Below are 15,062 nucleotides of genomic sequence, written 5' to 3' on the forward strand. Positions count from 1 at the left end.
ATGGGATCAAATTGTAACTCTTATGTTCTGGTAACTAGTAACTTAACCTCAAACTTATTTCACGTTATCTGTTGTGTTTTCTTTCTTTCTTTTATTCATTGTTTATCTTTTTTTTCTTTTTATCTATTCTTTCATTTATCCATTAATATTATATTTATAAATTAGAAATTGAATTTGCATAAAATTTTTTACACATATTATATAAAAACATTACAAAATTAGGAAACATGCAAAAAAATAGAGAACATATAAAATTTAAATTAGAGAACACATAAAATATAAATTAGGGAACATTAAAAATATAGAACACACAAAATATAAATTTACAGAACACATAAAAAATAAAACATATTATGTGTACTTTTTATGTGTTCTGTAAATATTCAAATTAGTGAACATAAAATATAAATATGAAATATAAAACACAAAGTACCTAATTTTATAAAGAAAACAGGCACAAAATATTGTGAAATATAAAATTTTGAAACACAAAAATTAAAATTAGTGAACATAAAAAATTATTGAACACATAAAAATTGAAAAACACAACATATGTAACATTAGATTAAAATATACAGAACACTATATAAAATATACTGTATCAAAAAATTATAAAAAATAACAAAATACAAAATTATTTTGTCAAATGTATTGAATTGTACACTACGGAAATAATTAGAATAGTTATACAACACCTAACATTATCAAATATAGTCATAATGTGTTATCTTAATTTTTTATTTTGTTGTGAATTTATTTCTTAACTATTTTCCATCAATATTTTTTCTAGAAAATACGATTAGAAAAACTAGATGCAACGTAAAATAAATATATAAAACTCTAGAAAGAATATATATATAACATGCAAATAAAATCGATTAAACACCCCGAAATTATTATAAAACATAATATTATTTAAAAAATACAGAACACTAAAAAAATTACAGTACATAAATTAAAAATATTGAACTTTAAACAAAAAGTTACATTACACAAGATAGTTACAAAATATAGAAAATTTTGGAGCAGAAAATTTTTTTAGTACAGCAAAATAATAGACCATTATAAAATTCTAATGTTCCATGTTAAATAATTACCGAGCATATAAAGTAACGTTAATTTAAAATAAAAAATACAAAACACTAGTAAATTAATAACACATAACACACATATACAAAAGAACATTGCATGAAAAATATTAAAGAACACCCATTTAATTTACAGAACAGGTGTATAAGCATAAAAAATATATATTAAAGATCCCCCATTTAAAAACACCTAACACATGTATAGAGGTAAAAAAACATGTATAAAAAGTATAAAAAAGAAAAGAATATTACATGAAAAACAAAAGAACATTAAAAAATTAACGTAGATAAAAAAACACGTATAAAAAATACAAAAAGGAAAAGAATATTACATGAAAAATAAAATAACACTCAAAAGTGTAACTAAAAGTATGGAACTATGCATGAAAAGAAAAACACTAATGTATAAACGTCGTTAGACCTATTATAAATAGTTACTTAGTTACTCTACTAATTTATTTACCATTTGAATCCGACCCTATATATATATATATAATACATAACAATTATTATAATATATAAAGTTATTTCACTATTTTGATCACCACTAGTTATTTTGGTTATTAAATATAAAATAAATAGTGTTATATAACTGCTAAAATACATCATTAATAAACTAGTATTCTCATTATTCTGCTAAACTATAATCACATTTGTCTTTCGAAATTACGACAACAGCTTCTTCCCAATTATTTTATTATAAAACACTAATTATTATATATTTACTAGTATATAACCCGTGTAATAAACAGCTGTTTTTATCATTATATATTATAAATTATAATAATTTTAATAACTTATAAGATTCGATCTTATATCATTTAAAAACAATATTAATATAATATCTAACGGTTTCCATCAATTTAATCTGACAGCTCTAGACTGAGTGATCAATGACCAACAAACAAATTTTTAATGTTTCGTTTTTAATATAATAGTATAGATATATAATATATTAACATTATTATTCGATTGGATATTAAAAATATAAAAAAATTAAATATTAACGTGAACCCGTGAATCGCGTTCAGGCTAATATAACATAATAAATAATAATATAATCCAATTTTCTCTAATTCTAAATAAATTCAATAATAAATACTAGTAAAATACTTATAAATCATACTTAAAAGTTATAAAATCGATCAAAATATTTGTTTGGATCATGAAATTTAACATATGTTACAAAATAAAATTAAAATTCAGTAAACGATATTTTTATTCCATTTTTATCGAGCCGAAATCTCGTGATCTAAACCGCCCGAAATAACCTTTGCAAAGTCTAATTTCTAAAAATTATCGTCAACATCACAACCCAAATAATTATTAGCCGTCCATTGCGTACCACGCAACATGTTAGTATTTGGTCATGCTCCATCCACCATTTCCTTCAAAACACACAAAGTTTATGTTCTAGTGGTGTTGCCAATATTACATAATCTCCCTTTATTAAACCCCCAAAACCCCTAAATTTACAAGAACCAAATAAACCCTAATTTCCCAAACCCTAAAATGACATTTCTTGCATCATTTCAACCAACCCTAATTCTCTCTCCCTCTCCTTCCCTAACCCGACCCGGAATCAACCCATTTCTCCCTCACCGGACCCAATTCGGGTCATTCCCTCATCACAGGCGCTTCTCTCGTGGCACTCTCTGTGTGGCTCAATTCGGGTTTAGTCAATTACCCGACCCGGAAACAGCTCAGGTTCTAATTAAGGGCTTGTTTGGCAAAGCTGAAGGCTTTCTTTACACAATTGCTGATGCTGCTGTTACTGCTTCTCCAGCTGCCACCGCTGATCCTGTTGCTACTTCTTCGAAAACCGGTGATTGGTTTTCGGGTATTAGTAATTACATGGAAACTGTTCTAAAGGTCTTGAATTTGCTCTTGTTTTCGTGTTTTTCGTGTTTTTTGTGTGTATATAATGTTCAAGATTTTTAATTATGAAGAATTATGATAATGGTGTGAATTTAGGTTTTGAAAGATGGGTTATCTACAGTACATACTCCTTATGCGTATGGTTTTGCGATTATTCTGTTGACTGTACTTGTTAAAGCAGCAACCTTTCCGTTAACCAAGAAGCAGGTTTGTTTTTTAGCAAGTCGAGTTTTTTAGTATACTTTTCGAGCCTTTGTATGAGTCTTTTTTAAAGTTGAATGTTTTATGGTTTTTAGTCGATGCTCTTGAATTTATTTTTTCTGTACTTATTTAAAGAATCATGTGGAATGACTTTGCAGGTGGAATCTGCAATGTCAATGCGGTCTATGCAACCTCAAATAAAGGCTATTCAGCAACGGTATGCTGGTGATCAGGTTAGTTTTTGTTCTCTTTTTTATATCGAAATATATGTTTTTTTGCGTCATTAGTTACTTAAACATGCACAAGTGGAAAGGAGACTGTTTAGGGAATACAGAAAATAAGTTGTAAGGATTCTTAAATAGATGAGTCCTTGAATGGTCTAGCTATCTCATTGGTTATTTAATTACGTGTGAAGCTTGCATATGTGTTATAGTTTGTTTGTATGCTAAATCATGGAAAACTATTAATGACAACTGAAATGTTTTATTTATTGGTTCTCGATATTTAAAGTCAATGATTTTACTCTTTTGTCTTCCTGTAGGAGAAAATACAGATTGAAACTGCTCGATTGTATAAAGTAGCGGGAATAAATCCCCTGGCAGGTAACATTATTCTCCTTTTCTTCGTTCAGATGTTCAAGTCCACTGTATATATGTGAAACATAACCACAATATATCACTATGTACGTATAACTGGGGGAATAGTTGCGGTTGGTAGTTGCTAATAAATAAAATATATTGGTTGTCATTTCTTCTAATAATAGTCACTGTATATATGTGTCAACAAATAGTTTAATTTAAATATCTTTTATCCATTATCAAAAATAAAATTTAAAGTTATGAAGGCTTTAATGTTGCACCATTTCCTTTCGGAGAAATAAAGTGTTCCATGTGAATCATATACTCAAAATTTATAATTACAGATTGTAAGTTGGTCCTTGACACATATTGGATATTGAACTCCTTAAACTGAAATTGTTCCTACTTGCTAGTTGCATGTTGCAGACTTGCTAGTTGCATGTTGCAGACTTGTGAAATGCACCTATTATAGTGTGCTTGTTGTTCAGATCATATCGGTGGTAATTACTAATATTTGTTCGGACAGGATGCCTTCCAACACTCGCCACTATCCCTGTATGGATTGGACTATATAGAGCTCTTTCAAATGTTGCTGATGAAGTAAGTCTTGAATGATATGTTTCTGCATTTATTTTGCTATACTGTTATACTCGAGTCATCTCATGATTCTAATTAAATAGTTATTCTAATATAAAGGGACTCCTGACTGAAGGCTTCTTCTGGATACCATCCCTTGCTGGTCCAACCACAGTTGCTGCTCGACAAAATGGAAGTGGGATCTCTTGGCTCTTTCCATTCATTGTGAGTATTCTTGTTAGTAAAATTTGACAGTTTATAGATATACTCAAAATTTTAATAGTGATCAGCTATCTTGTCATATATGTATTGGCTAAAGATCACTTGTGATATGGGTACACGGCCATAGTAATTTGACATTGTAGTCGATAGCATAGGTGGTAACCAACAGTCTTGCAAGTAATAAATAGTCTAGATCATGACATTTAATATATAGTGGGAAAGATTCCTGAACTTTAAGGTTTCTGATCTATAATCCTGTGGAAGTATCAGGTATATTTCCATCTCATCTTCTGGTTCTTTACAGGACGGTCATCCTCCTCTTGGATGGTCAGATACCTTTGCGTATCTTGTCTTGCCTGTCTTGTTGGTAGTTTCTCAGTACATATCAGTTCAAGTGATGCAGACATCACAGGTTATTCCTTTTGCTTGTTTTTAAAATTTCCTAGTTTTGTAATATATAGCAGAAAGGTACATTTTATCCAGGCTGGTCTTATGGTTCTGTCTGACCACCTGCCAATTTTTTAATACTTCCAGAGTGACGACCCAAATCTAAAGACTTCTCAAGCCATAACAAAGTTTTTGCCTTTGATGATTGGTTATTTCGCTCTTTCAGTTCCTTCTGGGCTAAGCCTTTATTGGTGAGTGGTTCTATACTTTACATTTATGAAGATTTAGTCAGACACTTAGAATTGATAAATCTGTGAAAGAAACTAGACCATTATTAGGTAACAGAACAGATGTTCTTAGCAAATATGGTTGCTTCAAGAGTTAACTGTAGAGATGTGAAAGACTTATCATGGGGGTCATCTGTTCTTGGTAATGGGATATCTTTCCTACTTCTCCCACACTTCTTATAAGCTGAGAAAATATAATTTACTGTCTCCTTAAATATAATAGCTTTATATCTGTTTTTAAAGAATTAAAAAGCCATGTTTTTGTTCAGGTTAACAAACAATATATTAAGCACAGCACAACAAGTATATCTTCAAAAACTGGGAGGAGCGAGAAACCCTATGAGTCAATTTAGTGATGATAGTGTCACAAAAGAGCTATCCAAGAATCAGATATCTGCAATTGAGACAACCACAACCAAGGTGGCAGTCAAAGAAGAAAAAAAGCAATCTTCAGAAGGACCCCGTCCTGGTGACAGGTCAATAGTTCCCCCCCCTAATATTTATATACACGATCCTCCAGCTATGTCTTAAATTTATCGGCTTTGTGTTTTTTCAGATTTAAACAGTTAAAGGAGGAAGAGGCAAGAAAAAGAAAGCAAAGAGAGGAAGAAGCGAGGAAAGCAATTGTAGTTGCAGAAAATAATGTTTCAGTAACGAACGGCAAACTCAAGGCTGAATCTAATTCAATTGAGGTAGAAGACAGAAAAATGGAATCTTTTTATACTGATGATTTGTTGGCCACTGAGAATCCTTCTATAAACGGCAATCACTCTTCTCAGGAGTTAAAAGAAGATCAGGATGTTTCAAATCAGAGGATGGAAGATGATGAAAATCATCTACATGTTCTAAAGAAGGCAAGACTTCGAAATCTTTTGGAAATTCCTTTAAATATCATCATGCTTCTATGAAAGATGCGAATCTCTATTAAGTTTCTTATCTCATCTGTTTCCTTTCTCAGCCATGTTCATAATTTTCATTTCTACAACTGTTCTTGTTGATATTGATTATTGGAACTAGTTTAGATTTAAGTTTCTTGTATAACTGTTAACCATATACATTTTTGACGTACCAGGAAGAAGCTGTAGCAACCTTAGGCTCCGGGGAAAATAAACTTTCTGGTGACAATACCAAAAGTCAGGATAGAAGTTGAGTTCGTCAACAGCAGAAGGCAATATAAGTACGACTCCAATATCAAGATGAAGATAGCAAGTCATTTACACGACGGAACAAGAGAAAGAAGCAAATTCATGCCATGACAGATACGCAAGTATCATCCAAAGATCTCATGCCATAGATGAAAAGAATTTTTTTCTTGTTTTCTTCGATTGGGTTCTTCATGGTGTAAATTATTACAGGCCTAAATGATGAGAAATAGGAAAATTTTGATGATTTTCTTTTGGTTGTGGAGCTTGCAAGTCCAAGCCAAACAATATGTGAAATATGTGTGCATATTCACAGTTTCACACATTGTTCCCTAAATAGATCTCCTTTTAAATAAAATCATAATTGTACAAGGACTCCATTGGGTGTAAATCATGAACGTGTGAATACATTTTATAAATTACAGGCCTTGAATTTTGATGAAGGTAATTGTATTTTTTTTTCTCCCTCTCCATATATTTATACTATGATAGATTGATAGTCTAGACAGAATAGAACAAATAATTTTTTTATTCTCTTCTTGTATTTGGTTATGTTAAAAATGCAAGTGTAAATAATTTTGGATATCCACTAGTGTGCTGCAGTTGAATTACTTAACTGAGCCTAACAAGATAACGTCAAGGATGATAAACTTCTTCAGCATGTTAAGATTAACATAACATCTCAGCCTGTTAAGATAAACATCACTTCTTCAGCATGTTTAGATTGACATACAAAATGGTAAACGTTCAAGAGCCATACTTGCAAATCTCATTCAGCTTTTCCTGCAGGTACAGATAACAGTAGATCCTCCTACATAGATGGTGTGCATAGGATGGGGTAAGAGAAGGGGATAAATACATGTAACCAGTACCGACACCATGCTACAGACTTCACATTAATTACACACATCTCAACCACAAATTGTACAATTTAAACATGCATCACAAAAACTCTTCTTTCATTAAACAAAATTGAGACGGAAAAGACTCAAATACACAGATCCAAAATATGCTTAAATGGGGTAGACAATAACATAAATTCACCACTGGCAAAATAAAAAAAGCTACAATCAAAGTCACTAGCATATGTCTATAGTAGGTTAACAATAATAACTCGACATATCTTCTAGAACCATATAAACCCGGGTTCTCTTGCAGTACGACCCAAACTTCTCGCCGAGGAAGATCAGCCAATCAATACTCAGAAGGAGAAATGACATCATCGATCTTCAAGATCATCTTAACAACCTGTGTTGCAAGTAAGAGTTGCTGCTGTTTCCCGATAAGAGTCTCAAAGACATTCTGCTGACGCATGTCGTTCGTGCCAACATCATTACAGTCTACACCAAACCAAGGATAATTCTCCTGCACACACAAAACCATATGAATGCTACATACTTTGATGAAAAATAGGAAAGTCGATCATTAACGCCGCTCAAGTAGTGGATAGATACCTTAATTTGCTGCAATTTCACTGCAGATAGTGTTTCAATGGGTTGGAGACCACTATTTTCTGCAAGCGCCATAGGTACAGAATCCAGAGCATCGGCAAATGCCCTAATTGCATACTGTAAAAGGATAGAGGTCTTTTGTATCACAAGAAGCCACACACTATGAAATAAGAAACAAATAAAATGGTGTCTTCTGCATACCTGCTCAACTCCTGGATATTTATCAGCAGCAGCCTCTACAGCAATTGAGCAAGAAATCTCAGCTGAACCACCACCATATACAATAGAGTTGTTGCGAATAAGATTCCTAGCCACACACAATGCATCATGGATGCTTCTTTTCGTCTCCTCTATCATCATCTTGTTGCCTATAGCAACACCAGAAACATGCTTAAAAACTCTAGTTGTGAAAATAAGTTGTCATGTTCTTTTTATCTATATTGCTTAACACAAGTCACTTCTAAGAATTCTATAAATATGAAATATGTTTAGACTAGTACAAGTTTATTGCAAGGGAACAAACTAATAATGCAACTAAATCTTAAACCAAATGCACCAAGGAAAGCACATCCAGCACAGTTTGATGACACACACAGGCACTAAGCCTTTACAGTTCGTTCACTTCTTTGTTGAACCACATAGTAAAGAACTTTCAGAAAGCTTTATATCTGTAACAGTGAACTTGGCTACATAACTACCAGCATTAGAAATAAATAGAACAATAAACATCCACTTACCACCGCGAATAAATATGGTCACAGCCTTTGAATTCGCACAATGTTCGATGTAGAGCATCCGATCTTTTGTAGTACCAAATGATTTTTCACGAACCGAACCAGCCTAAAAATGTAAACTAGATTTAGTACTTCCGTTCCAATACCATCATCACATGGGCAGTTATACAAAAATAAAAGATGTTACAACATAACCAAAAATTCATCAAGAATGGGTAATAATTCATTCTCTCAAAGCAAAATTTGAGTCGGAAAAATGCCTAGATACCTTCCCCAACTTTTCGGGTGTCAACTCCTGAAACCTAGGAACAATTCTCCCCCCTACCAAATAACAAAACCAGAAAATCAGTGCTACAAATAGTTAAGTAACAATAAAAACTGCAGTAGCATCACTAGGGTAAAACATAAGAGCTAACAAGACAACACCTGTGGCTATGGCTATCAACTCTAACTCTACTCCACCAACCCATCGAACAGCAGGCAGATTCCTGTGCATCAACAAGTGATTTGCCTCATCATCAAAACCCCATTGGCAGATAACCAAGGTAGCGCCAACATCCTGAAATTCGAGTAGAAAGGATTAGAACACAGGATTAAAGTTTCAGATAAATTGTGTACCGATCCTGAACTTTGCGATGCCATAGCAGAATAGTAAACTATTATCAAAGCTACCAACATGCTCAAATTTGACTCTACTGAATCATTAACGTAATATAAGTTTTGAAAAATAGCTACCTTGCACTTCTGAACCATGTCATCAAAGTATTTCTGCTCCTGCTGACGTAAAGTTTGGAATTTTTCCACGGTATCAATGTCAACCTTATGCTTGGTCTTTGGCTTTGGAGGTTCAAATGGACATGTTAAGATGGCTATATTTGCATCGACAATCTGCTTTGGCATCTGAGGATGACTCATATCTTTGTCAACAAGTATTCCATAAATGAGCTCTGTATCCTCCAACTTCCCACCTACTTTACCCTCCACTTTAATAAGATCGAGGTTAACATCTTTCCTTTCCAAATCTGCAACTGCCATAACTGCTTTTACAGCAATTTCAGCCAAATCCCGTTTGCATCTATTGACACTGTTGAATGAATTAAAATTGATGTTAGGTTACATAGAATAACTTCTTCATTTGGTATATTTACACAAAACACCATGCATAGATATAAATAATAATTCAAATCACATTAAACCAATATTAGTCCTTTTGATTTTCACAGTAAAAAGCCAACATTTATTTATTTAATGATACAATTGCTGCCTCTGAATAACCATCCCAGCAATTAGCTCAATCATTCCATAACATAAATCTCTGTATTCCGTGAAGCAAAGAGAAAAATAAGCTTAATAGAATATAAAAAATAGCATTCAATATATAACAAAAATAAGAGATTAAGTTTTGGTAGTAATACTTACATTTTGGATGATAGAGTAGTCATACAAGTTTGAACCAGGGGCTCGATGTTTGATGCACTAAAGTCAAATTTATTTGACACCTGCTCCAAATGCTCAACAGCAATCTTTGATGCCATCTCAAAACCCTCGGCAATTCGAATGGGATGAATACCACGTTCCAGTAGACGCTCAGCTTGTTCGAGAAGTGCACCTGCCATGACAACGACTCCAGTTGTGCCATCACCAATCTCATAGTCCTGGCTACGAGATAACTCAACCATCAGCTTTCCAATTTGATTGTCAACATCCATCTGCTCCAAGATTGTTGCACCATCATTTGCTGAGAGAAGTAAAATAATGTGATGATCAATGACATTAGCACAAAGAAACAAATGAATTTCCCAACCCTTTAACGACTCCCAACAAAGGAAAAATGATACAGAAGCAATATCATATGAACGGAGTCAAGCTTACCCAAGCTTACCCATGCAAGTACATAAACAGGGCATGCATACATTTCAAAAGTACAAGCTAAGAGGGGAGGAGGGAGCAAGGGAATTTAATAATAATACAGAATCCCTAACTAGAATCAGTAATGCCAAGTTCAATTGATTAAAAGTAGCACGGTTAGAGGAGATAAAAGAACACGGGTAGTAAATAACAATACTTAACAGATAAGCCTGACTAAAGATGTTAGCCAGTTCCACTTGCAATTTATAAAGTATGAAAAAATGAACCCCCATTTTCTAAAATTTAGATTAATTAGCTTGAAAAGTGTGTTATAGTACAGTCAGGGCTGATGTAAATGCAGATCAAACAGTGGGGGATAAACAAAGAGGCAAATCTAAATCCAATTAGGAAATGGAACTAAAACCCTAATAATAAGTAGGCAGTTGAGCAGTTTTCAAATCGTATAAATCACAAATGAACACAAAGGAACCAGAGAGAGAGAGAGAGGAGGGGGAGGGAGAGGAAGGAGAGTGGGAGATAGAGAGAAAGAGAGAGCGGGGGGAGGGAGAGAGAGAGAGAGATGGAGGGAGAGGGAGTGAGAGAGGGGGAGAGGAGAGAGAGAGAGAGAGAGAGAGGTTACTGATGGTGATCTCGCCGTCGGGGCTCTGAAGCATCTTATCCATGCCTTTAGGACCGAGAGAAGTGCGAAGAATACGAGCCACAGCTTTGGCGGCGGCGATGTTAGATTTCTGAGCATCGAGACCTCTCAATCGACTCTTCTGATCTTGTTCTCTCAGTATAATAAATGGTCTCCCGTACTCATCGAACGCTAACGCCATTTCCCAGATCTATTGTGATGTATTCGTGTTTGTATAAATGAAGAAACAGAGAGAGAGAGAGAGAGGGAGAGAGAGAGGGGTTTATCAGGTTTTTAAGTTCGCCCCCTGCTTTGCCCTAAATATCACTTCCCTACTGCTGTTTTATTCCCCATTTCACCCCTCAATCATTTTACCCCTTTTATTATTTTTATTATTATAAATTATAATTTTCACCATATTTACTTGTATTTGTATTTTAGATGGAGAGGATGAACATATTCCTAAATCCTAAATATATACGACCGTTTTGGAAATCTTAAAATAAATAACTTATAACTTAAAATGAATAAGGAACTTATAAGTAATAAGTAGATAAATACGTATACGTTATATAAGTGTTTGAATAATTTTATTTATAAGTCATAAATTTTTTAACATAAATAAACTAAAATAAATAATTTTTAAACAAAATTATCTTAATTCTTATATTTTAAGTTAGATTAACATTTTAAAATATATACCTTAAAATTAAAATTAATAAAAATTGAAAAATTAAAATAAGTCGAGAAAAAATACGTTATTACTAACATTCATCGGTTTATAATTTATAAATTCAACCTATAAGTGTGGTCGACAAATATCTATCGATAAGTTGTTGCGGGTTTTGAAGTCATTAAATTGACTTATAAAATTTGCCGAACAGGCCCTTGGTCTCTCCTATCTGAGGATTTGCTTTTTTCAAGTAAATCGAGGGGTTTCTACCAGTTTCAACCCTTTCATTTTCTTTTGTTATGGTTAATTTCCTTTCAATAAAATTCATTTTTTTGGGTGTTTGTATGTCTTTTAAAGTGTGTGTTTTGTCTCTCTTTTGACTTGTTATGTTTTTGTTTAGTTATGGTTGAAATTATTTGGTGTTGCCTACATTGAATTTGGGGTAGTGGTGATTATTACATGAGCTCATCTTTTACGGTCAAAAATTGTTTATCCTTCACGGATTTACACTTTCGACATGTCTATAATTGATATCCGGCATGTAGATAGCTGGAGTGTCTTCGGCATGTCTATACCTGATATCCAACATATAAATTGCCGGAGTATCGTTTATTCAATCGCAGTTTATGCGATTGGTGTTTCTGAATACTGGGCTAACAATGGTTTTTATGTGATATGGTCAATTGTGATGTTGTTTCCTGAGATGTTGTTTGGATCGCTTGGGATGTCTTTGATTTCGTTTTTAGCTTCAATAATTTTTAAATTTCGTGTGTTAAATGATGAGGAAATAAATCATTTAATTATTTTTAGTATGTTATTTATTTTATAATTTAGTTGTATCAGCAGTTGGGGGTTTGTCCCCTCTATATCATTTTTAAATTTATGAAAACTGTTTTTTGTTTGTTAAAATAAATAGATATTAGTCATGTTTGGAATGTAGTTTTTTTGGCGCAAAAAATAACTTTTAAATCGAGTTAGAGATTTGACCAAAAAAACCTCTAATATTAAAGTTTGATATTTAACTTTTTGAAATAATTTTTTGATCTCAAAAAACTAATTTAAGAAAACTGTTAGGAGGAGTTTTTTTTAAGTAAATAGAACAAAAAACTAATTAAAATATGTATTTGATTCTACATAAATTTTATAATTTTTGTTGTGAAAAAGTGTGTTCATTACATATATAATTAGAGTCTTCTTCCAACTATTTATTTATGTAAATTGATTTGAATCAAATTTTTGGAATAACTCTTAATATAATTATTGAATCATTTTTGAATAATAAGATATATTTTTTAATATTTTAGTAACTAAAATAAAAACGGATAACTAGCACGAAACACACATTAGTTCAATTGTTCATGTAAATTATTTTGTATCAATTTCTTTTTAAAACACTCTTAAAATATCTATCAAATTTTTTTGAGTAATTAAATTTAAATTTTAATATTTTAATAATTAAAGTAAAAATATATAAACTGCGTGACAACCCCAATTTCAGGGTCAGGATTGAGTGTTGCTAAACAACTTTAAATAGTATAGATATGTATATTAATATAAATATACAGATGACCCCTCAACTCTGGATCGATTACAGGTTATGGTATGAAAAAAGAATCTAAAAAATCTAAATTTTTATAACTACTAGCTCATACTTTATTACCTTTTTACCAACTTTCTCATCTCATTTGCTCTTATATATCCAACTTTCTTGAAGTTGGGATCTCTACGATGCACTACCTACTTCAGCTATCTATGGTTAACCTCAGGTATCTCTGAAAGGATAAGAAAATAGTAAAGTAAGAGTGAGCCAAGAATGCTCAACAAGTACTATAACTTGGTTTTCAGGTATCAATATAAAAAAGAAAGCATTGGAGACGATTTTTATATATTTTTATAAACATCTTTATTTTTTTAATAATTGAGCGAATAAAACATCGACCCTTAATGGGTGCCGATAATATATTTGATTTTCTGAAAAAGAACAACTAACAATTCATTGATTCATCTCCCGAATCAATTACTTGTTTGATTTTGTAATCATGAAACTTTAAAAGAAGGAATGACGTTGTTAATGACGATCAACAATAAATTAGACTGGATACAATAATCAACAAGTGTACTATACCCCGCTGATCATTCAGAATATAGTACGATTATATGCTCTTCCGCATAGACCCACCATCATATAGGGTACCCATGCACATTTTGGCCTAATAAATTATAGGGTCCGATCCATCCATAGTCCTTTTCGTAACCATCCAGTCCGTATAGTATTTGATGATGAACCATTTTGGTTAAAACATCATAATTCAGGGTTCACAAATAATTCATAATAATAGGTATTAACTAAAGAGATCAATAAATAATAATGAAAGAACAAGAATAAGGGATGCCAGTATCATCAAAATTTATTGCAGAGGACTGTAAAACATTTAAGTATTCTGAATTTATAATATGAGTGAAATACTTACCTCAGTTGATCATGTATCTGATCTTTAACCATATGCCACATAAATCCTTCTTGGGTCGGTTCTGGTTTATATTTATCTTAAACACACACTATCTGAACTTTACTCGTCAGTCACCATTCTTTGTTCACCTCATCTCTGAGTCTACTCGTCTCAGGTATCGCATATGAACAAGTTTTATTTTAAATCTCTCGATCTGGCCTTGACCGCCTTGGACTATGTGTATCTATCATAAATGATAATATTTTAATCAGCCGACAATATAATTGTTTAATTGTACGTCTATCCTTATCGTCTACCCGCCCGATAATAATAGATAAGGATTATATTCAATTATAAAAATTTAGGAGACACGTGGACATAAAATTTATGTAGCACGTAAACACATAAGGCACGTAGCACATAACTCAGTTCGTTAAAAAATGCAGCTCAATATGTTTAAAATTGAAATCGGGTCAAAATACGACTTTCTGGAATATATCTGACTCAGAAATGTTCGTAAAACAATCGATCTTTAGGTACAAAATAATTCAGGTCTTCAAAGTATTTTTATTGAAAGCAGAATGAGAGTTTAGACACGTTCGTTTCATTTAAACCGGATAAACGATCTAATTGTTATTAAATTATTACCAATAATTCGATTAATAAATCACTTTCCCAATTTAAAAACCAATTTAATCAATTTAAATAATTAGTATAAATAAATTTTAGAATTTAGAAAATAACGTTAGCAATATTTCAGTTTATTAATTAGATAAATTAACTAATTAACTAATTAACTAATTAATTAATTAATCAAAATAATTAAATATACTGATTTTAAATTTATTTTAGAATAAAAGCCCATAAACAAGTTTGAAAATCAGTTTTGGGGAAAGTTTGGATCAAAATC

At 32.0% G+C, this 15,062-nt stretch overlaps 2 protein-coding genes across 3 annotated transcripts; one reads left to right on the forward strand and one right to left on the reverse strand.

Moving 5' to 3' along the window:
* Positions 1–2,465: 2,465 nt before the first annotated feature.
* On the forward strand, positions 2,466–6,792 carry LOC141666855 (ALBINO3-like protein 1, chloroplastic). 2 transcript variants are annotated; one of them, XM_074473073.1, is made up of 12 exons: positions 2,466–2,960; positions 3,063–3,173; positions 3,326–3,400; positions 3,709–3,769; positions 4,272–4,345; positions 4,442–4,546; positions 4,848–4,955; positions 5,078–5,181; positions 5,487–5,693; positions 5,774–5,909; positions 5,997–6,071; positions 6,290–6,792. In XM_074473073.1, exons 1-12 carry the CDS (start codon positions 2,601–2,603, stop codon positions 6,365–6,367), a joined length of 1,494 nt encoding a protein of 497 aa, XP_074329174.1. In that variant the 5' UTR covers positions 2,466–2,600; the 3' UTR covers positions 6,368–6,792. The 2 variants fall into 2 exon arrangements, with proteins under 2 accessions (XP_074329174.1, XP_074329173.1); XM_074473072.1 differs by having other exon boundaries at positions 2,467–2,960; positions 5,774–6,071.
* A 509-nt stretch (positions 6,793–7,301) lies between these two features.
* On the reverse strand, positions 7,302–11,338 carry LOC141666518 (T-complex protein 1 subunit epsilon). Its single transcript, XM_074472570.1, has 9 exons — positions 11,033–11,338; positions 9,964–10,282; positions 9,280–9,628; positions 8,971–9,103; positions 8,813–8,865; positions 8,548–8,650; positions 8,012–8,178; positions 7,814–7,927; positions 7,302–7,724 (listed from the first exon to the last, which is right to left on the reverse strand). The coding sequence occupies exons 1-9, from the start codon at positions 11,229–11,231 to the stop codon at positions 7,554–7,556; spliced, it is 1,608 nt and encodes a 535-aa protein (XP_074328671.1). The 5' UTR covers positions 11,232–11,338; the 3' UTR covers positions 7,302–7,553.
* Between the last annotated feature and the right edge of the window lie 3,724 nt (positions 11,339–15,062).

Source organism: Apium graveolens, chromosome 6, assembly GCF_009905375.1.
Source record: "Apium graveolens cultivar Ventura chromosome 6, ASM990537v1, whole genome shotgun sequence".
Classification (NCBI taxonomy): domain Eukaryota; kingdom Viridiplantae; phylum Streptophyta; class Magnoliopsida; order Apiales; family Apiaceae; genus Apium; species Apium graveolens.

What these genes read in the sequence shown, in the direction of transcription:
- LOC141666855 (XM_074473072.1), top strand. Translation starts at nt 2,601, where the DNA reads ATGACATTTCTTGCATCATTTCAACCAACCCTAATTCTCTCTCCCTCT. An exon ending in TTCCGTTAACCAAGAAGCAG is followed by an intron (nt 3,174 to 3,325) that starts GTTTGTTTTTTA and finishes ATGACTTTGCAG; the next exon opens with GTGGAATCTGCAATGTCAAT. An exon ending in GGGAATAAATCCCCTGGCAG is followed by an intron (nt 3,770 to 4,271) that starts GTAACATTATTC and finishes TTGTTCGGACAG; the next exon opens with GATGCCTTCCAACACTCGCC.
- LOC141666518 (XM_074472570.1), bottom strand. Translation starts at nt 11,231, where the DNA reads ATGGCGTTAGCGTTCGATGAGTACGGGAGACCATTTATTATACTGAGA. An exon ending in ACTACTCTATCATCCAAAAT is followed by an intron (nt 9,629 to 9,963) that starts GTAAGTATTACT and finishes TTCATTCAACAG; the next exon opens with TGTCAATAGATGCAAACGGG. An exon ending in AATATCCAGGAGTTGAGCAG is followed by an intron (nt 7,928 to 8,011) that starts GTATGCAGAAGA and finishes ATCCTTTTACAG; the next exon opens with TATGCAATTAGGGCATTTGC.